The 23,555-nt window shown below is 41.4% G+C and overlaps 1 protein-coding gene and 1 pseudogene across 4 annotated transcripts in view; one reads left to right on the top strand and one right to left on the bottom strand.

The window, feature by feature from the left end:
* Positions 1-23,555, bottom strand: part of LOC311032694 (uncharacterized protein) — a 177,243-nt gene that overhangs the window by 98,024 nt on the left and 55,664 nt on the right. Inside the window, exons 1-6 of one of the 3 annotated variants that reach the window (XM_084039659.1) lie at positions 15,928-16,050; positions 10,347-10,420; positions 8,245-9,268; positions 7,621-7,767; positions 6,422-6,523; positions 4,535-5,490 (exon numbers count right to left, since the gene is read on the bottom strand). The exons of 1 other annotated variant lie outside the window; for it this stretch is intronic. In XM_084039659.1, the coding sequence (XP_083895785.1) occupies positions 5,188-5,490; positions 6,422-6,523; positions 7,621-7,767; positions 8,245-9,268; positions 10,347-10,420; positions 15,928-16,035 (1,758 nt within the window). In that variant the 5' untranslated portion in view covers positions 16,036-16,050 and the 3' untranslated portion in view covers positions 4,535-5,187. Of the gene's footprint in view, positions 1-4,534; positions 5,491-6,421; positions 6,524-7,620; positions 7,768-8,244; positions 9,269-10,346; positions 10,421-15,927; positions 16,051-23,555 lie in introns of those variants that run through there. One more of the 3 variants, XM_084039660.1, reaches the window with a different exon arrangement.
* LOC311008453 (glutamate dehydrogenase, mitochondrial-like) lies at positions 16,561-21,669 on the top strand (annotated as a pseudogene). The gene is made up of 7 exons (XR_014599383.1): positions 16,561-16,570; positions 16,655-16,784; positions 16,883-16,963; positions 17,662-17,785; positions 19,932-20,023; positions 20,122-20,184; positions 20,735-21,669. The product of XR_014599383.1 is annotated as a glutamate dehydrogenase, mitochondrial-like (transcript).

The raw sequence follows: 23,555 nt of genomic DNA, 5'->3' as shown, positions 1-23,555 counted from the left end.
TTTTATTTATACTCTCTGCCTTGTTCACATACAGCCAATAATATAATGCCACAGCTATTTTCACCATGTAAAGGCATGCCCAACTATTAAAGAAGGCCAAGTTTTAAAACTGGATTGATGAGCACAGATAATTGTTTTCATTGTTCATGTGTTTTTGTTTTTTCTACTTGTGAATGATATATTTGTATCTAAGGCTGGGATGATGTAAGTTTCTTTTTTATATCACGGATAATCACAGATTTGTTTTTCACTAAAAGATGTGTTGCAGTATAAATATGTTTCTTGACAAAATGTAATGGGATACCATTGTGTTTTAGTGCCATTTCAAGTTTTAAGCATATTTTGATAGTTATCGGGATAATAATGTGAATCGTAATTATTCTGGCCAGAATAATCGGGACTAAACTTTTCGTACTGACCCATGTCCACTTGTAACGTTTGTTTTTGTTACCTGCCTAGGGACTGCGGATGTAAATTAGCATACTTGCTCACTGATGTTTAAAGTCCCAGTCAGCAAGTCCGGCGGACCGAGGGCACTCGGTCCGCCGGAGGGATTTTGAATGTTTACAACTCTCACGCTCCTCCCCCACGACCACCGAGCTCCCCCACGACCACGGAGCTCCTCCCCCATGACCACTGAGCTCCTCCCCCATGACAACCGAGCTCCTCCCCCACGACCACCGAGCTCCTCCCCCCACGACCACCGAGCTCCTTCCCCTCGACTCCGTGCCCTTTGAAATCCCTTAGATCACGCCACCTTTGAAACACGGGTCTGATGTTGACTGTTTAATCACGGGCCCCGTCGCAATCTCTCTTTTATTTCCTTATTTTCCGCCGGTGTTTTCTTTGCCTTGGTTGTTATCGACCTCCTTGTTTCGGTTTTTAACCGGGGGATTAGAAGCTTGTTCCTACTTCCCTCCGCCTCCCCCCTGTGATAGTGGTACGACCCGAGAGCAGAGGGGCTCTGTGTGTGCACGAATAAAGCAGCAGGGCTGCTGCGTGCTGATTGGACAGGAGGACACGGGCCTTGTTGATATTTTGCAAAACAAACAGGCTCTACGTGCACGTAGAGGCACGTAGAGGCATGCTTTTTTTTTTCTAAAACCGGATGATTTATCTTGTTCTATCGTAGCATAGTGTCGGCTTCGGTGAATATGATCAAAAGCCCCCGACTGGGGCTTTAATGACTCAAGATGTTCATAAACATGCTCTGTCCCTATCAAATACACAAATGTGATCATTAAGTAGGGAAAAATATGTCTCTTTAATTTCTCCTTTTCCCTTTTTCAGTGTCTGTGCAGGAAAGTTTAGAGAGGAAGTTTGGCAAGCAGGGGGGACCCATCCCTGTTGTACCGACCGCTGACTTCCAGGCCCGAGTAGCTGTGAGTAAAATACACACACACACACACACACACACACACACACACACACACACACACACACACACACACACACACACACACACACACACACTTCTTTGCACACATACTGTTTTTAAAGTGTCCTTTCTTCAGATTAACTGAGATAAACATTAATCCTCCTTTGCAGGGTGCCTTTGAGAAGGATATTGTTCATTCTGGGTTGGCCTACACCATGGAGAGATCTGCCCGGGTAAGTGACCATGCATAACGGAATGCCGTCCAACCTGTTTTAGCAAGCAGTCTCCAGATGAAACACTTCCAGGAATTTTAAAACGTACGCTCATTGCAGTGGTTCTGACTTTTTCTGTTATCTCTCACTGTAAACCACCAAGATTTTTATCAACCATTAACGATACGGAGTCAATCTGTGACAAAACATTCAGCCCTTGAGTGATTTCAAGACCTCCAAGCCTTTTGTAAAGATTTAAGGTCGTCAAGGTAGCAAGAAGTTATTAGTTAAGGTTTCAATTTCTTTATCATTTCATTGTTTTAATGGATCAATTTTCTGCCACTTTTATGTCCCGATCATGTGAACTGATTCATTAGGAATTATTGACAAAAAGGTGATTTTTAAAATCAAATTTTAAAATGAATGTACTTTGTTAATAATTGTAGATCTGGAAGGAACCATGAAAGATGGTTGTCGGTTGTTGATGGCCCTTGTGCAGCTCTATCCTTTTCTTTAACCAGCATTATATAACACGCTCTCTTCTGCCTTTCTAGCAAATCATGCGCACGGCAAGCAAGTACAACCTGGGTCTGGACCTTCGGACGGCCGCCTACGTCAACGCCATCGAGAAGGTCTTCAAAGTCTACAACGAGGCGGGGCTTACCTTCACATAAACGGCCAATCAGGACGCACGCGTCCCTTACTTTCACCCACCCTCCTGCTAGTGATCACCCTCTGCTGCCTCTTCCCCCCTCAGCCTTCAGAACATATCACTGTTACCGCTGCTCTTTGGCTATTACCCCACACACACACACACACACACACACACACACACACACACACACACACACACACACACACACACACACACACACACACACACACACTAGCCTGGTATTTATCCTGTGATCCACCTGCTGCCATTATACTGTAACCACATCTGTTTGAATATGGCCCTGTTCTCGTCTTTGACAGAGGTTGTATTGAGAAAAAGCAGAGAGAGTAACATCCTGTCTACCGCTGCCCTCGCATTAACGTTCATGACGATGCTGATGGCAGCCTTGTTCAGAGCGCACTTTTCTTTTTTATGGCTAAATACACGTAAGACCCTCCTGGTTGTTTCAGTTGGCAGCACTACAGATGCCTTATTTCAGAAAGAGGTCCGCTCTAGAATGGAGACGGCCACTACAATTTGACTTCAACTAAAAAGGGATTTAGATTTCACTTCATGTGAATAAAAGATGATTTCATGAATCTTGAGTTTGTCATCTCACTCTTCAGACGTAATGGTTAGTCGTGAAGTTGCCAAGGTTAAAGGTTTTTTTTTTTTTTGGTGGGAGGATTGTTGCTCGTCTCCCCATCTTTTCCTGCTTTCCTGTCGCTTTATCTATTATATTAAAAGCAGCTTCTCCCCGACTCCTTCGCTGGCCAAGAAAGGGGAGCAGGGAGGGCGCCAGCTGTCACTGTGACCGCCCGTCCCCTTGTTGAATCTTCCTCGGTTTTAATCGTCCAGTTCTTCGACATTTGAAATTGTTATGGAGGAAATTACTTTATTTTTTTTTATTCATTTCTCTTTTTTTTTTTGGAAACCAATAAAATGTTAAGAAAAAGTGTTTCTCATCAGTTTATTTTTTATACTGTGTGTGTGTGTGTGTGTGTGTGTGTGTGTGTGTGTGTGTGTGTGTGTTAGTGTGTGTGTGTGTGTGTGTGTGTGTGTGTGTGTGTGTGTCGTGATGTTGCTGCGTAATGGTTGAGTGTGAGGGTGTGAAATCAAACAAATGGGATGGCACTTGGCATGTTATCAAAATGTTTTGGTAAGGGCGTGAAATGTTTTACACCCTGATCTGAACGTCTTCCACAAACAAATAAAACAAGCTCATCCACCTCATCATTCAAAGCATGACGCTGTCACAGTTAAAAGAATAGGTGGTGCTCTCCTGGTAATTTCCCTGAAATACTCGGTGGTGTGTGAGCGTGTCAACAGGTTGAAATGCTATCTTGACAGCCCTGACATACAACACTATGGCCCAATCCCACTGTCCGTCCTCCAGCCTTCAACAAACTGAAGTCACTAAATGGTTGAGTGTGAGCCGCTTTTACTGGAGCTTATTTACTTACAAAATTCATACCAAAATGACACCTAAACATAACCCAAGATGCCATTGTGGGCTTCCCAGGAGCCAAACCCTACGAAGGCAACATTTTGGAGGCCGACTGCCACATCTTGATCCCTGCGGCCGAGAAAAGCAGCTCACGCGTGTCAACGCCCCCAAGATCAAGGCCAAGGTTAACACTCACTTTGATTGTCCTGAGGTGCTGTGCTTTAAGTATTCATTTGTGGTCATGTGACGTGTGTGTTTATTTTGTGTGTGTTTTGCCTCCTTTCAGATCATTGCTGAAGGTGCCAATGGTCCCACCACTCCAGACGCTGACAAGATCTTCCTAGAGAACAACGTCATGGTTATTCCTGTAAGCACAAACGACGCATGCACACACGAATGCAAACTACCACGTTGGAAACACTTTTCTACATTCAGACTTGAGGCTGATTTTGAAACAATTCAAAACTCCCAATAATGTATTTTATTGTTTCCGTCTGGTCGGTTCAAATGAATGAACTGGTTTCTGAAATGTCAAAATGAACCTGAGGTTAGATGCAACCATGCAACATTTCTACAGACCCATTTTTAATTTCGCTTTTCTTTTTCTTTATTGTCCGAACTTGTCTCACTGGTTTGAAGTTGGCATAACACAGTATCACATACTTCACAGTTTCGTTTTCCAACAGGTTAATCCATTCTGATAAAAACACAGTCATCCAGTCCTGATGGAGCAGTTTAACTTTTCATTGTGATTATCACATAGTTATACCTATTTAATGTTTCAGCAAAAACATCACAATGTACTGTATTTAAATATAAATATAATAAACAAAAAGCAAGAGTTGATGTGAATAATCCAGCCTTTATTGTGTAAACAACAGATTTTTATATTTGGTGGTCTTTTGCACGCTTTCACACATTAACTCAAGCTTATCAAAATAATAATTCACCAAAAGCATTTAATCAAACAGTTAATTCCAGTAATATTCTTCCCAAATGAAAAAAAAATGCAATCAAAACTAATTCCAAACAGAGGAATGAGTACCAAACAGTCGGATGTGTGAGTTTGTGATGTTTGGTCCTGCAGGACATGTACCTGAATGCTGGCGGTGTGACGGTGTCTTATTTTGAGTGGCTGAAGAATCTCAACCACGTCAGCTATGGAAGACTGACCTTCAAATATGAGAGAGACTCAAACTACCACCTGCTCAGTGAGTACAAGACCGCTCTTCATTCCTACATTACCTGCAGACGGACTAGAGTGAGACTCAATCAGAAGATCCATTATTACATTGTTAATCCTTGTGACACAATACCAAAGCAATATAGAAAACACCACGAGGAGGAACTGCAGTAAATATATAAGTCGGAGGGGGGGGGCCCATCAACATGGAATTGATTTTACAAACCAGTTGTATTTTTTTGTCACTGAAACTCATTTAACAAAGCCTTGATGACCGTGACAGTGACTTCACAACACTTACAAAATCACTTTTTAAGCCAGTCGCTCATTTAGCCTGTTCACTTTTGGGGACAGCTTTGAGCAATTGAGCTCGAGGAAGAGTTTTTGGAATACTTCAAAGGTGTACCTGAGCTCCTTGGGATAGGCCAGATCCAGTGCATATGCCAACCCAACGAGCATGAAGCAAGCTCGTGGAAAGGTACCCAGAGCTGTCATAACTGTGATGCCCCCTACCACGATACTGATGTCGTCGGGACCCTCTGACGTAGGAGTCTTGATGTAGATTTTCATAATCTGCTCAGCACGGTCCTGCGACACATCCTCTTCATCAGAATCCTGAAATAGCCAGAACATTGTATATTTCAGGTTGTGCAGCCAAAGGAGAAGGTCCTAATTGAACATCTCCCAAATTGTTTCCAGCCCTTCGGACAAGAAATCCTGAGGCAGTCTTAGCTGTGACAAGTAATGCACCACATTTACATCAGTGTTTAGAAAAATCGAAAAAATCAGAGATACAGTAAATACCTGCAAAAGTGTATTTTCATGCCAGGTAAGTTAAAAAGGATCCAATCAGCTCACCAACAAATCAAAACAATTTACTGATATCAAGATGATGGTCTGAACTAAGTCAGAGATGTAAATATTTGTAAATTAAATTTTTGAAATGAAATCAATCCATTGCTACATAAATGAATTTCTTCTTTGCACACATTCACTAACACAGGCTGGTCACCTGTTAACCAATCTCTTTATGGCACGGTAAGCTCATTCCTGAAGCTTGAAGTCATCCACAGCAACTGGATCAACTCTGCTCTTTTACTTATTTTAGAAGTTGCCTCAGTCTCTCTGTAAAAGCGGCTCTCATGTCTGATAATCTCTTAAGAAGCATCTCTTGGCTAAACTTAAAGAGGCAAATTATAAAGACTTTAAACAATAGTAGACATCTAAAATATAAGTGTTAGTAATGCACTTCTAGATAGATAGAGATAAACTACTGATAATGTTTGTAATCGCTCAGTTGGTGAAATCAGATTGAGATGGTGAACATTTAGTAACACCTATTTCTGTAGAAGTACTCAAGAAAACAAAAACTTTACACACTTACACAGAGGACAGTGATTACTTACATGACTCAACAAAACTACAAAACTCAGTAGCTTGCCAAGGACAACTGGGAGAAATATAGTTATGACTGTATTTTGTGATTTGACCTTCCCAAGACATACCAGATGACCTTCTTTATATTTTAACATGTACCTCAACTTACATCATACTCTTTTAAGAGTTGATCTGTCGATTCCCCAAGGTACACCATCAGACACCGAATGACAACATCTCTGATTATGTCGATGGTGGGATTGGTATTAAGCTGAAATGACAAAAAACAACATTATTCAAGTTCATGTTGTAAAAATCCTCCACTGACCTAAAAATGGTTAAAGCTGCATTTTTTAACACTAGGTGACTTATATTACTGTTAAGCAAAATCCTATCAAGTGTCGAGGGGACCAGTCTGACGTAACACTTTATGATTACTGATGTTTCCAGGGAACCAGCTGTGTCTCCAGGAAGTCATTGGTCCCAGCAAAGAAATAGTGCATAGCACATAAACTCCCATAAAACCACAACAATTTATACCTTGCTTTTTGTATGGATTAAACAAACAAGAAAGAACATGTTAATTAGTGAGCTTTAGATGTGCTGGTTGGCAAATTCTGTTACCTTTGGACATAGCCAGACAAGTTCTCAGATTAAAGTTACTTATCCAAGGCACTGTGCGTTACTATGTTTGTCATTTTCCTTAATCAAAATATATTTGCTTTCTTCTTGCGTCTCTGGGAGTGAAGTCACGTAGCCTATGCGACAAGTCACGTTTTCAGCACGAGGACAGTTCACGTGTCGGCTACGTGAACACTGTGCTGGTGGCAACAAAGTGCTATCTAATCTAATACAATTCAATCAAATTGTTCTGCCATAAAATGTACTTTTATGATGGCTTTAATGTTCAGTTTTTACACTGTCATAGAAGTGTTAATAAAGTAAATGTTTTAGCATTGAGATCATTACTACTGAAGATATTTTACTGGACTACCCTATAATCAGAGGTGTTTCTAATATTCTGATCCCCACACGGATGTAAATATGGAGTACAGAGAATTAGAAACACCCTTCAGTATAATGCAGTTCAGTACTGCACCACTTTTAACTGTGACCTCATTAATAAACATATCATTTAATGTAGACATTTCTGACAATGTCAACAATAATTGAACATTATACGTTTGAATAATTATGTATCTAATAAAGTGGCCACCGAGTGTATACAAACTACTAAAAAACGGAAAGCAATTAATGCATTCTCTTTTTGTAGAGTCACAGGCTAACATTACCTCCTGTAGATTTAAGTAACACAAATTCCCTAAAAGAAAATATTAGCAAACATAATACTCATTGAAGGATGAGTACCTTGGGTAGGATAGCCTGCAACTTCGATCCCATTTTTCCACCCTTGGAGCGGAAGAGTTTCAGAAGCCTGGGAGTGTATTCATCCAGCTTGGACATGAACGTGGATTCAAGGTCTTTGGTTGTGATTCTGCGAAACTCATCCTGGATCTAAAAGACAAATAATGAAACCAGCTTTAAAGCCTCAAATATTGCAAGTGTACATATTGTTCTTACAACATTTTTAAAGCAAGAAGCTACCCGATTCTGATCATCATTTTTATATCATTTTATGACTTCCGTGTTTGCTGATTGTTTGCCTTCTGGGTTAAATCATCTGACTATACAGCAATATTCATTATATTTAATATAATGTTTAGCATGGCATACTACAATCTTCAATGTTGGTAGTTCCTCACATGCACTTTCAAGGATTATTTAAAATGGCACATGTTAGAAACTGTATAAGCATGCAATGCAACAAAAACTAAATCAATTTGAAATTTGATCTTGAAAATATCATTGAGAAAATAGTTAACAGTAACAAAACACACATTTGTATCTAAGAGCTAAATATGCAAAACCGCAAATGCAGTCCTTCACAGTGGACTATGAATATTTCTAAATTAGTATGCACTTGTAACTCACGTAAGATGCCTCAAATAGAGCAGGCCATCTGGCTTTGATGTCCTCTATGCTGAGTGACAGGTTGATGATATCGTTTCTTCTGTGTGCAAATGTTTTGTCCATTTTTTCTTTTATCAATTTGTTGTTGTCCTTTTTCCCTACTTCAGTAAGCAACTGAATCCTCTCTTGTTCTTGACTTTGTTCATCCTCTCCTGCCGGGTAAGGGGGGAGGAAGTTTACCTCTCCCTTTCGAGGCTTTTTTACATACTTTGCAGACTTCTGGTCCTCAGGGTTCTTGTTTCTCAGTGCATTGCACATCACCTCAGGAACACCATCGCCGCTGAGTTTTTTGCGATAATTTACCATCTTGTTCGTTAGGCTTTGTTGCCAGGCATAGGAGGAGCTGGGTCGCTTGAGGCAAGGATATTTACCAAGAAGTGCCTCAACCACATCACCTATCTGTGCAGGTAATGGATTGGCTGCATATTTATATATAGTTTCAGCCAGCTTCTTAAGTATGTCTTTCTTGACCTTCACGTCATAAGTCATAAGTGTTCCATTCCTCTTGTAGTCTTCAGTGGCTCTTTCAAGGTACATCTCAGTTTCATCTCCAAACTTTGGAATGAGGAACTGCTTTGGCCATGGCTGGCGTCGTTCTGTGGTACTTTGCCAGATAATGGTGTCCTGTGAAGAAGACGACGTTCCAGCAGATGACTCTGCACAAGATGCAGAGTCATCGTCAGTTGACTGTTGACCATCGGAAAAGTCCAAATGTTCAAATTGTGAAAGCAAGTTTGAAACATTCGGGGCAGCGTGAACAACCTTTATGGTGTCTTTGTCTTTAACTTGGTCACTTTGATGAAGAGTAAAGTAATCCTGAAATTCGGAATCAAAATACTGAAGACTGAACTCATAAGGAATTCCAAAGTTCTCCTTCACAATAGTTTGGAGCTCCTCCACAGTGGGTGGGATTCCTGATGGAAGGACCAACTTCTCAATTCGGTCATCAATTATTACTTGGAGCTTTGCCTCCATCTCTGTCAGCCTGACAAGAATGTGAATAGACAAAAGTTCATTAGCATCACAAGTGTATCTTTTCATCATTACTTTTATTTATTTGTCAATACATTTGTTTCCTGCAATACACCTGTTTTCCATTGTGATCACTTAGATTTAAAGACAACTCTCTTCAATTAAAAGTTGAGTCAGCAGGATGCTAATTAAATTTGTCCAACCACCAAGGAGGCAAAAGAAAGTCTTACTGGCTACCTTTTGTGTGTTGGCGTGTATGTTGGGAGTTATGTGTCATAATTCATACTGCTACCGTGTGTGCTCAACTGATTTCGGTTTTATGTGGCACACTGCTTACGCATAATAACATTTAAGAGCTGTCTTTAAATGTACATTTTTAACTGAAAAGGGATTTAGATTTAACTTCATGTGAATAAAAGATAATTTCATGAATCTTGAGTTTGTCATCTCACTCTTCAGACGTAATGGTTAGTCGTGAAGTTGCCAAGGTTAAAGTTTTTTTTATTTTGGTGGGAGGATTGTTGCTCGTCTCCCCATCTTTTCCTGCTTTCCTGTCGCTTTATCTATTGTATTAAAAGCAGCTTCTCCCCGACTCCTTCGCTGGCCAAGAAAGGGGAGCAGGGAGGGCACCAGGTGTCACTGTGACCGCCCGTCCCCTTGTTGAATCTTCCTCGGTTTTAATCGTCCAGTTCTTCGACATTTGAAATTGTTATGGAGGAAATTACTTTATTTTTTTTAATTTATTTCTCTTTTTTTTGGAAACCAATAAAATGTTAAGAAAAAGAGTGTTTCTCATCGGTTTATTTTTTTTATACTAAACGTGTGTGTGTGTGTGTGTGTGTGTGTGTGTGTGTGTGTGTGTGTGTGTGCGCGTGTGCTCATGTTTACACGAAGAGTAAAAATCCTGATATTATTCTGACCATGAACCAGTTTCAATTAAACTTCATAATAACTGCTAAATGTTCTGCAGCTTTTCCAATTAAAGTCTCAATATTTAGGTCTTCAAATCTTGTCTCTTATAGTCTAAAATAGGAGACTGTTAACTACAGCTGGACTGTGTAGGTCCATCCTCTACGGCTGTGATGTTGTACCTTGTATTTGTCGTCCTGTGAGGTGATTTCTCAGTGGGAAGGTGGATACCACAGCTGCTTCTTGAAGGCACGAGCTGAAAACATTAAGTTTAACTCTTCAAGGCTTTTTAGGCTTTCAGTGCATGCTTGGTGGTTGGTCGTGGTTACTGAAGTAGGTCTTTTTGACACTACTTTGTAAAAGTTTACATGATGAAGTCTACAACAATCATGGACTACTTTCATCTTCAATCCTTAGCTCGCTGGCTGTTTTACGTCACTGACAAGACTGCTCATGTCTTTTTTTTTTAATGCAAGATTCATTTGTTTTTGATAAATATATGTTGAAATAACAATTCGGTCAACAAAAATTTGAAGGACAAATAGATGTATTCTTACCGAATCTGGTGAATCGGACAGCTTCCGTGATGTTGCTGCTTAATGGTTGAGTGTGAGAGGCTGTGAGGGTCTGAATGGTATAAATACAAACGGGATGGCACTTGGCATGTCACTTTGATGACGCAAAACGTGTTATCAAAATGTTTTGGTAAGGGCGTGAAATGTTTTACACCCTGATCTGAACGTCTTCCACAAACAAATAAAACAAGCTCATCCACCTCGTCACTCAAAGCAAGGCGCTGTCACAGTTAAAAGCAGGGCTGTGCAGAGACCTTTGGAGGGGCAGGTGCTCAAAATTAAAAGGGGGCACATGGAGCAGGAATTTGAAACACGATACAGAAACATACTTTGCAATATAAACGGTTGAATGGTAGAAACCCATATTCATAAAGAATGTAACATGGAATCACAACACACCATGTCATTGTCCACACCTCATATATGGCCAGTGCACACACACACACACACACACACACACACACACACACACACACACACACACACACACACACACTCCTACTGTTTGTCACACGAAAGTAGGCGTTGTCCCAAATATTCTCAAATCAAAAGAATAACAAGCCTTTTAATCCTTTTGATCGACAGGCTGTCACTCTCGATTGGTATCAGATTGAATCGGTCACTCCTGCCCACACCCTCTTTGCACGCACACTGTTTTTAAAGTGTCCTTTCTTCAGATTAACTGAGACAAACATTAATCCTCCTTTGTAGGGTGCCTCTGAGAAGGATATTGTTCACTCTGGGTTGGCCTACACCATGGAGAGATCTGCCCGGGTAAGTGACCATGCATAACAGAACGCCGTCCAACCTGTTTTAGTGAGCAGTCTCCAGATGAAAGACGTCCAGGAATTTTAAAACGTACGCTCATTGCAGTGGTTCTGACTTTTTCTGTTATCTCTCACTGTAAACCACCAAGATTTCTATCGACCATTAACGATACGGGGTCAATCTGTGACAAAACATTCAGCCCTTGAGTGATTTCAAGACCTCCAAGCCTTTTGTAAAGATTTAAGGTCGTCATGGTAGCAAGAAGACATTAGTTAAGGTTTCAATTTCTTTATCATTTCATTGTTTTAATGGATCAATTTTCTGCCACTTTTGTATCCCGATCATGTGAACTGATTCATTAGGAATTATTGACAAAAAGGTGATTTTTAAATTCAAATTTTAAAATGAATGTACTTTGTATAATAATTGTCGATCTGGAAAGAACCATGAAAGATGGTTGTCGGTTGTTGATGGCCCTTGTGCAGCTCTATCCTTTTCTTTAACCAGCATTATATAACACGCTCTCTTCTGCCTTTCTAGCAAATCATGCGCACGGCAAGCAAGTACAACCTGGGTCTGGACCTTCGGACGGCCGCCTACGTCAACGCCATCGAGAAGGTCTTCAAAGTCTACAACGAGGCGGGGCTTACCTTCACATAAACAGCCAATCAGGACGCACGCGTCCCTTACTTTCACCCACCCTCCTGCTAGTGATCACCCTCTGCTGCCTCTTCCCCCCTCAGCCTTCAGAACATATCACTGTTACCGCTGCTCTTTGGCTATTACCCCACACACACACACACACACACACACACACACACACACACACACACTAGCCTGGTATTTATCCTGTGATCCACCTGCTGCCATTATACTGTAAGCACATCTGTTTGAATATGGCCCTGTTCTCGTCTTTGACAGAGGTTGTACTGAGAAAAAGCAGAGAGAGTAACATCCTGTCTACCGCTGCCCTCGCATTAACGTTCATGACGATGCTGATGGCAGCCTTGTTCAGAGCGCACGTTTCTTTTTTATGGCTAAATACACGTAAGACCCTCCTGGTTGTTTCAGTTGGCAGCACTACAGATGCCTTATTTCAGAAAGAGGTCCGCTCTAGAATGGAGACGGCCACTACAATTTGACTTCAACTAAAAAGGGATTTAGATTTAACTTCATGTGAATAAAAGATAATTTCATGAATCTTGAGTTTGTCATCTCACTCTTCAGACGTAATGGTTAGTCGTGAAGTTGCCAAGGTTAAAGTTTTTTTTTTTTTGGTGGGAGGATTGTTGCTCGTCTCCCCATCTTTTCCTGCTTTCCTGTCGCTTTATCTATTGTATTAAAAGCAGCTTCTCCCCGACTCCTTCGCTGGCCAAGAAAGGGGAGCAGGGAGGGTGCCAGGTGTCACTGTGACCGCCCGTCCCCTTGTTGAATCTTCCTCGGTTTTAATCGTCCAGTTCTTCGACATTTGAAATTGTTATGGAGGAAATTACTTTATTTTTTTTTATTCATTTCTCTTTTTTTTTTGGAAACCAATAAAATGTTAAGAAAAAATGTTTCTCATCGGTTTATTTTTTATACTAAACTTGTTTGTGTGTGCGTGTGTGTGTGTGTAATCGGACAGATTCCGTGATGTTGCTGCGTAATGGTTGGGTGTGAGAGGCTGTGAGGGTCTGAAATCAAACAAATGGGATGGCACTTGGCATGTTATCAAAATGTTTTGGTAAGAGCGTGAAATGTTTTACACCCTGATCTGAACGTCTTCCACAAACAAATAAAACAAGCTCATCCACCTCGTCACTCAAAGCAAGACGCTGTCACAGTTAAAAGAATAGGTGGTGCTCTCCTGGTAATTTCCCTGAAATACTCGGTGGTGTGTGAGCGTGTCAACAGGTTGAAATGCGTGTCTTGACAGTCCTGATATACAACACTATGGCCCAATCCCACTGTCCGTCCTCCAGCCTTCAACAAACTGAAGTCACTAAATGGTTGAGTGTGAGAGGCTTTTACTGGAGCTTATTTACTTCATTTCTGGACGAGCAAAATTCATACAAAATGACACCTAAACATAACCCAAGATGCCATTGTGGGCTTCCCAGGAGCCAAACCCTACGAAGGCAACATTTTGGAGGCCGACTGCCATATCTTGATCCCTGCGGCCGGAGAAAAGCAGCTCACGCGTGTCAACGCCCCCAAGATCAAGGCCAAGGTTAACACTTTGATTTTCCTGAGGTGCTGTGCTTTAAGTATTCATTTGTGGTCATGTGACATGTGTGTTTATTTTGTGTGTGTTTTGCCTCCTTTCAGATCATTGCTGAAGGTGCCAATGGTCCCACCACTCCAGACGCTGACAAGAGAACAACGTCATGGTTATTCCTGTAAGCACACACGACGCATGCACACACGAATGCAAACTACCACGTTGGAAACACTTTTCTACATTCAGACTTGAGGCTGATTTTGAAACAATTCAAAACTCCCAATAATGTATTTTATTGTTTCCGTCTGGTCGGTTCAAATGAATGAACTGGTTTCTGAAATGTCAAAATGAACCTGAGGATAGATGCAACCATGCAACATTTTTACAGACCCATTTTTACGCTTTTCTTTTTTGTCCGAACTTGTCTCACTGGTTTGAAGTTGGCATAACAGTATTAGTCACATGCGTCACAGTTGATAATGATGTCCTGTGAAGAAAACATTCCAAAAGATGACTCTGCATAAGATGCAGCAACCTTTATGGTGTCTTTGTCTTTAACTTGGTCACTTTGACGAAGAGTAAAGTAATCCTCAAATTGGGAATCAAAATACTGAAGACTGAACTCATAAGGAATTCCAAATTTCTCCTTCACAATAGTTTGGAGCTCCTCCACAGTGGGTGGGATTCCTGATGGAAGGACCAACTTCTCAATTCGGTCATCAATTTTTACTCGGAGCTTTGCCTCCATCTCTGTCAGCCTGACAAGAATGTGAATAGACAAAAGTTCATTAGCATCACAAGTGTATCTTTTCATCATTACTTTTATTTATTTGTCAATACATTTGTTTCCTGCAATACACCTGTTTTCCATTGTGATCACTTAGATTTAAAGACAACTCTCTTCAATTAAAAGTTGAGTCAGCAGGATGCTAATTAAATTTGTCCAACCACCAAGGAGGCAAAAGAAAGTCTTACTGGCTACCTTTTGTGTGTTGGCGTGTATGTTGGGAGTTATGTGTCATAATTCATACTGCTACCGTGTGTGCTCAACTGATTTCGGTTTTACGTGGCACACTGCTTACGGATAATAACATTTAAGAGCTGTCTTTAAATGTACATTTTTAACTAAAAAGGGATTTAGATTTAACTTCATGTGAATAAAAGATAATTTCATGAATCTTGAGTTTGTCATCTCACTCTTCAGACGTAATGGTTAGTTATGAAGTTGCCAAGGTTAAAGGTTTTTGTTTTTTTTTGGTGGGAGGATTGTTGCTTGTCCCCCCCCATCTTTTCCTGCTTTCCTGTCGCTTTATCTATTGTATTAAAAGCAGCTTCTCCCCGACTCCTTCGCTGGCCAAGAAAGGGGAGCAGGGAGGGCGCCAGGTGTCACTGTGACCGCCCGTCCCCTTGTTGAATCTTCCTCAGTTTTAATTGTCCAGTTCTTCGACATTTGAAATTGTTATGGAGGAAATTACTTTAATTTTTTTTTATTCATTTCTCTTTTTTTTGGAAACCAATAAAATGTTAAGAAAAAGAGTGTTTCTCATCGGTTTATTTTTTATACCAAACGTGTGTGTGTGTGTGTGTGTGTGTGTGTGTGTGTGTGTGTGTGTGTGTGTGTGTGTGTGTGCGCTCATGTTTACACGAAGAGTAAAAATCCTGATATTATTCTGATCATGAACCAGTTTCAATTAAACTTCATAATAACTGCTAAATGTTCTGCAGCTTTTCCAATTAAAGTCTCAATATTTAGGTCTTCAAATCTTGTCTCTTAGAGTCTAAAATAGGAGACTGTTAACTACAGCTGGACTGTGTAGGTCCATCCTCTACGACTGTGATGTTGTACCTTGTATTTGTCGTCCTGTGAGGTGATTTCTCAGTGGGAAGGTGGATACCACAGCTGCTTCTTGAAGGCACGAGCTGAAAACATTAAGTTTAACTCTTCAAGGCTTTTTAGGCTTTCAGTGCATGCTTGGTGGTTGGTCATGGTTACTGAAGTAGGTCTTTTTGACACTACTTTGTAAAAGTTTACATGATGAAGTCTACAACAATCATGGACTACTTTCATCTTCAATCCTTAGCTCGCTGGCTGTTTTACGTCACTGACAAGACTGCTCATGTCTTTTTTTTAAATGCAAGATTCATTTGTTTTTGATAACTATATGTTGAAATAACAATTCGGTCAACAAAAATTTGAAGGACAAATAGATGTATTCTTACCGAATCTGGTGAATCGGAGAGCTTCCGTGATGTTGCTGCGTAATGGTTGAGTGTGAGAGGCTGTGAGGGTCTGAATGGTATAAATACAAACGGGATGGCACTTGGCATGTCACTTTGATGACGCAAAACGTGTTATCAAAATGTTTTGGTAAGGGCGTGAAATGTTTTACACCCTGATCTGAACGTCTTCCAGGCTCTTATCTTCCAGGACCAGACGTAATTATTATGTCTGGTCTGGGAATATTACATTGTAATAATTTATTAACTTGTTTTAGTTAAAATAGCTTCAATAACATAAATTGCACACCGGCTCCAAAACTCAGGAACAGGTTGGATTTTCTGCACTTTTTACATCAGTCAAAAAGCGTTTAGAGGGTTTTTTGACCACTCAGAGCCACCGTAAAAAAAAAAAAAAAAAAAATCAACAAACGAGCTCATCCACCTGGTCACTCAAAGCAAGGCGCTGTCACAGTTAAAAGAATAGGTGGCGCTCTCCTGGTAATTTCCCTGAAATACTCGGTGGTGTGTGAGCGTGTCAACAGGTTGAAATGCTATCTTGACAGCCCTGACATACAACACTATGGTCCAATCCCACTGTCCGTCCTCCAGCCTTCAACAAACTGAAGTCACTAAATGGTTGAGTGTGAGAGGCTTTTACTGGAGCTTATTTACTTCATTTCTGGACGAGCAAAATTCATACCAAAATGACACCTAAACATAACCCAAGATGCCATTGTGGGCTTCCCAGGAGCCAAACCCTACGAAGGCAACATTTTGGAGGCCGACTGCCACATCTTGATCCCTGCGGCCGGAGAAAAGCAGCTCCGCGTGTCAACGCCCCCAAGATCAAGGCCAAGGTTAACACTTTGATTTTCCTGAGGTGCTGTGCTTTAAGTATTCATTTGTGGTCATGTGACATGTGTGTTTATTTTGTGTGTGTTTTGCCTCCTTTCAGATCATTGCTGAAGGTGCCAATGGTCCCACCACTCCAGACGCTGACAAGATCTTCCTAGAGAACAACGTCATGGTTATTCCTGTAAGCACAAACGACGCATGCACACACGAATGCAAACTACCACGTTGGAAACACTTTTCTACATTCAGACTTGAGGCTGATTTTGAAACAATTCAAAACTCCCAATAATGTATTTTATTGTTTCCGTCTGGTCGGTTCAAATGAATGAACTGGTTTCTGAAATGTCAAAATGAACCTGAGGTCAGATGCAACCATGCAACATTTTCACAGACCCATTTTTAATTTCTCTTTTCTCTTTCTTTATTGTCCGAACTTGTCTCACTGGTTTGAAGTTGGCATAACACAGTATCACATACTTCACAGTTTCGTTTTCCAACAGGTTAATCCATTCTGATAAAAACACAGTCATCCAGTCCTGATGGAGCAGTTTAACTTTTCATTGTGATTATCACTATAGTTATATCTATTTAATGTTTCAGCAAAAACATCACAATGTACTGTATTTAAATATAAAACCCAAATAATAAACAAAAAGCAAGAGTTGATGTGAATAATCCAGCCTTTATTGTGTAAACAACAGATTTTTATATTTGGTGGTCTTTTGCACGCTTTCACACATAAACTCAAGCTTATCAAAATAATAATTCACCAAACGCATTTAATCAACATTTTATTCCAGTAATATTCTTCCCAAATGAAAACAGAGGAGTGAGTACCAAACAGTCGGATGTGTGAGTTTGTGATGTTTGGTCCTGCAGGACATGTACCTGAATGCTGGCGGTGTGACGGTGTCTTATTTTGAGTGGCTGAAGAATCTCAACCACGTCAGCTATGGAAGACTGACCTTCAAATATGAGAGAGACTCAAACTACCACCTGCTCAGTGAGTACAAGACCGCTCTTCATTCCTACATTACCTGCAGACGGACTAGAGTGAGACTCAATCAGAAGATCCATTATTACATTTGTGATCCTTGTGACACAATACCAAAGGGGGGGGCATCAACATGTAATTGATGTTACAACCCAGTTGTTTTATTTTTATGTATCCGTCTGACATCTATTCCTCATCAGTTTGCCCTGGTTGGGTTACTTTTTTAATTGAGCCAATCCTGCTGCTTGACAGTGTCTGGGCTTTTTGTTTCATCTCTTCAAAACCTTCCTCAAAATTATCCATTAGTGCGCTACCATGCACCAGAATTTTCACAGAAGACATAAAAGATATAGTACCTTCTTCGGACTCAAGTTTGATCAGATCGTCCTGTTGAGTTTCCTTGAGGTTAGGATACGTTTTCTTCATTACGTCCAGCCATTCTCTCACTAATGTGCTACAGAAGATGAGGTTGAATTTCTCCCCGTTACGTTTATCATGAAAGAGAGAGTCTTTGTTGGCTTGCAGTTTATCTTCTCTTTCTCTTTCGCTGAGTCCTGTGAGGCATCTTTCAGGAGGAGCAGACATCTGTATCAGACAACAACAAAAAAAAAGAACAATTTTTACTTGTAAAGGACCATGGCAATGATGAATAGTACAACACATTCAATGTTCAGCTGTGATGTTGTACCTCGTGCTGTTGGGTGGTTTCCAGGAACTGTGTCTGGACATTTTGTTTCATCTCTTCAAAATCTTCCTCAAATTTCTCCATTAGTGCTTTGCCATGCACCAGAACTTTTACAGAAGAGTTAAAAGTTATAGTACCTTCTTCAGACTCGAGTTTGATCAGATCGTCCTGTTGAGTTTCCTCGAGGTCAGGATACGTTCTCCTTATTACGTCCAGCCATTCTCTCACTAATGTGCTACAGAAGGCGAGGTTCAATTTCTCCTCGTTACGTTCATCATAAAAGAGAGTCTTTATGGCCACGCAGTAACTTTGATCTGTGTTTGTCCCTTTTCTTTTTGCTGAGTCCTTGGGGGTATTCTATAGGAAGAGCAGGCATCTGTATCAGACAACAACAAAGAAAATGTTACATTTGTAAATTACCATACCACTGATGAATGGTACAACACATTCAGTATTCAGACTTGCCGTGATGTTTGAGGGTCCTATGAAATCCAAGCAATTTTAGAGCACTTTCCCCATCAAATGGTGTCAATCAACCCAGTGTCGGCTGATGTGAAGAGCTTTTCCCTTTTTATTTATACTCTCTGCCTTGTTCACATACAGCCAATAATATAACGCCACAGCTATTTTCACCATGTAAAGGCATGCCCAACTATTAAAGAAGGCCAAGTAAAACTGGATTGATGAGCACAGATAATTGTTTTCATTGTTCATGTGTTTTTGTTTTTTCTACTTGTGAATGATATATTTGTATCTAAGGCTGGGATGATGTTAGTTTCTTTTTTATATCACGGATAATCACAGATTTGTTTTTCACTAAAAGATGTGTTGCAGTATAAATATGTTTCTTGACAGAATGTAATGGGATACCATTGTGTTTTAGTGCCATTTCAAGTTTTAAGCATATTTTGATAGTTATCGGAATAATAATGTGAATTGTAATTATTCTGGCCAGAATAATCGGGACTAAACTTTTCGTACTGACCCATGTCCACTTGTAACGTTTGTTTTTGTTACCTGCCTAGGGACTGCGGATGTAAATTAGCATACTTGCTCACTGATGTTTAAAGTCCCAGTCAGCAAGTCCGGCGGACCGAGGGCACTCTATCAGATTTTGAATGTTTACAACTCTCACGCTCCTCCCCCACGACCACCGAGCCCCTCCCCCACGACCACCGAGCTCCTCCCCCACGACCACTGAGCTCCTCCCCCACGACCACTGAGCTCCTCCCCCATGACAACCGAGCTCCTTCCCCTCGACTCCGTGCCCTTTGAAATCCCTTAGATCACGCCACCTTTGAAACACGGGTCTGATGTTGACTGGTTTTATCACAGGCCCCGTCGCTATCTCTCTTTTATTTCCTTATTTTCCGCCGGTGTTTTCTTTGCCTTGGTTGTTATCGATTTCCTCGTTTCGGTTTTTAACCGGGGAATTAGAAGCTCTTTAATTTCTCCCTTTTCCTTTTTCAGTGTCTGTGCAGGAAAGTTTAGAGAGGAAGTTTGGCAAGCAGGGGGGACCCATCCCTGTTGTACCGACCGCTGACTTCCAGGCCCGAGTAGCTGTGAGTAAAATACACACACATTGTTTTGCACACACACTGTTTTTAAAGTGTCCTTTCTTCAGATTAACTGTGAGATTAACATTAATCCTCCTTTGCAGGGTGCCTCTGAGAAGGATATTGTTCACTCCGGGTTGGCCTACACCATGGAGAGATCTGCCCGGGTAAGTGACCATGCATAACAGGACGCCATCCAACCTGTTTTAGTGAGCAGTCTCCAGATGAAACACAATTTTAAAACATACACTCATTGCAGTGGTTCTGACTTTTTCTGTTATCTCTCACTGTAAACCACCAAGATTTCTATCAACCATTAACGATACGGGGTCAATCTGTGACAAAACATTCAGCCCTTGAGTGATTTCTAGACCTCCAAGCCTTTTGTAAAGATTTAAGGTCATCAAGGTAGCAAGAAGACATTAGCTTCCAGCAAACTGAAGCCATAGTTAAAGTTTCAATTTCTTTATCATTTCATTATTTTAATGGATCAATTTTCTGCCACTTTTACATCTCGATCATGTGAACTGATTCATTAGGAATTATTGACAAAAAAGTGATTTTTAAAATCAAATTTTAAAATGAATGTACTTTGTATAATAATTGTCGATCTGGAAAGAACCATGAAAGATGGTTGTCGGTTGTTGATGGCCCTTGTGCAGCTCTATCCTTTTCTTTAACCAGCATTATATAACACACTCTCTTCTGCCTTTCTAGCAAATCATGCGCACGGCAAGCAAGTACAACCTGGGTCTGGACCTTCGGACGGCCGCCTACGTCAACGCCATCGAGAAGGTCTTCAAAGTCTACAATGAGGCGGGGCTTACCTTCACATAAACGGCCAATCAGGACGCACGCGTCCCTTACTTTCACCCACCCTCCTGCTAGTGATCACCCTCTGCTGCCTCTTCCCCCCCTCAGCCTTCAGAACATATCACTGTTACCGCTGCTCTTTGGCTATTACCACACACACACACACACACACACACACACACACACACACACACACACACACACACACACACACACACACACACACACACACACTAGCCTGGTATTTATCCTGTGATCCACCTGCTGCCATTATACTGTAACCACATCTGTTTGAATATGGCCCTGTTCTCGTCTTTGACAGAGGTTGTACTGAGAAAAAGCAGAGAGAGTAACATCCTGTCTACCGCTGCCCTCGTATTAACGTTCATGACGATGCTGATGGCAGCCTTGTTCAGAGCGCACTTTTCTTTTTTATGGCTAAATACACGTAAGACCCTCCTGGTTGTTTCAGTTGGCAGCACTACAGATGCCTTATTTCAAAGAGGTCCGCTCTAGAATGGAGACGGCCACTACAATTTGACTTCAACTAAAAAGGGATTTAGATTTAACTTCATGTGAATAAAAGATAATTTCATGAATCCTGAGTTTGTCATCTCACTCTTCAGACGTAATGGTTAGTCGTGAAGTTGCCAAGGTTAAAGGTTTTTTTTTTTTTTTGGTGGGAGGATTGTTGCTCGTCCCCCCATCGTTTCCTGCTTTCCTGTCGCTTTATCTATTGTATTAAAAGCAGCTTCTCCCCGACTCCTTCGCTGGCCAAGAAAGGGGAGCAGGGAGGGCGCCAGGTGTCACTGTGACCGCCCGTCCCCTTGTTGAATCTTCCTCGGTTTTAATCGTCCAGTTCTTCGACATTTGAAATTGTTATGGAGGAAATTACTTTATTTTTTTTTATTCATTTCTCTTTTTTTTTGGAAACCAATAAAATGTTAAGAAAAAGTGTTTCTCGTGTGTGTGTGTGTGTTGGAGAGTGTGTGCGTGTGTGTGTGTGTGTGTGTGTGTGCGTGTGTGCGCGTGTGCGCGTGTGCGCGTGTGTGCGTGTGTGCGTGCGTGCGTGCGTGCGTGCGTGCGTGCGTGCGTGCGTGCGTGTGTGTGTGTGTGTGTGTGTGTGTGTGTGTGTGTGTGTGTGTTGGAGAGTGTGTGTGTGTGTGTGTGTGTGTGTTGGAGAGTGCGTGTGTGTGTGTGTGTGTTGGAGAGTGTGTGTGTGTTGGAGAGTGCGTGTGTGTGTGTGTGTTAGAGAGTGCGCGTGTGTGTGTGTGTGTGTGTTAGAGAGTGTGCGCGTGTGTGTGTGTGTTAGAGAGTGTGCGCGTGTGTGTGTGTGTTAGAGAGTGTGCGTGTGTGTGTGTGTGTGTGTTGGAGAGTGCGCGTGTGTGTGTGTGTGTTAGAGAGTGCGCGCGTGTGTGTGTGTGTGTGTTAGAGAGTGCGCGCGTGTGTGTGTGTGTTAGAGAGTGCGCGCGTGTGTGTGTGTGTTAGAGAGTGCGCGCGTGTGTGTGTGTGTTAGAGAGTGCGCGCGTGTGTGTGTGTGTTAGAGAGTGCGCGCGTGTGTGTGTTAGAGAGTGCGCGCGCGTGTGTGTTAGCTAGTTAGAGAGTGCGCGCGCGTGTGTGTTAGCTAGTTAGAGAGTGTGTGTGTTAGAGAGTGTGTGTGTTAGCTAGTTAGTGTGTTAGAGAGTGTGTGTGTTAGCTAGTTAGAAAGTGCGCGCGCGCGTGTGTGTTAGCTAGTTAGAGAGTGCGGGCGCGCGTGTGTGTTAGCTAGTTAGAGAGTGCGTGTGTTAGCTAGTTAGTGTGTTAGAGAGTGCGTGTGTTAGCTAGTTAGTGTGTTAGCTAGTTAGAGAGTGTGCGCATTTCAACCTGTTGACACGCTATCTTGACAGCCCTGACATACAACACTATGGCCCAATCCCACTGTCCGTCCTCCAGCCTTCAACAAACTGAAGTCACTAAATGGTTGAGTGTGAGAGGCTTTTACTGGAGCTTATTAACTTCATTTCTGGACGAGCAAAATTCATACAAAATGACACCTAAACATAACCCAAGATGCCATTGTGGGCTTCCCAGGAGCCAAACCCTACGAAGGCAACATTTTGGAGGCCGACTGCCACATCTTGATCCCTGCGGCCGAGAAAAGCAGCTCACGCGTGTCAACGCCCCCAAGATGAAGGCCAAGGTTAACACTTTGATTTTCCTGAGGTGCTGTGCTTTAAGTATTCATTTGTGGTCATGTGACATGTGTGTTTATTTTGTGTGTGTTTTGCCTCCTTTCAGATCATTGCTGAAGGTGCCAATGGTCCCACCACTCCAGACGCTGACAAGATCTTCCTAGAGAACAACATCATGGTTATTCCTGTAAGCACAAACGACGCATGCACACACGAATGCAAACTACCACGTTGGAAACACTTTTCTACATTCAGACTTGAGGCTGATTTTGAAACAATTCAAAACTCCCAATAATGTATTTTATTGTTTCCGTCTGGTCGGTTCAAATGAATGAACTGGTTTCTGAAATGTCAAAATGAAACTGAGGTCAGATGCAACCAAGAGTCTAGAATCATCAGTCATCAATGTCTGACTATGAGTTATTGTTTCCTGCACAAACAAACATTTCTACAGACCCATTTTTAATTTCGCTTTTATTTTTCTTTTTTATCCAAACTTGTCTCACTGGTTTGAAGTTGGCATAACACAGTATCACATACTTTACAGTTGATAT

The sequence above is a fragment of the Eutrigla gurnardus genome (assembly GCF_963514095.1).
Source record: "Eutrigla gurnardus genome assembly, chromosome: 22".
Classification (NCBI taxonomy): domain Eukaryota; kingdom Metazoa; phylum Chordata; class Actinopteri; order Perciformes; family Triglidae; genus Eutrigla; species Eutrigla gurnardus.
Note: the sequence above shows the minus strand (reverse complement) of the source record. Positions and strands in the feature narration are given on the sequence as shown.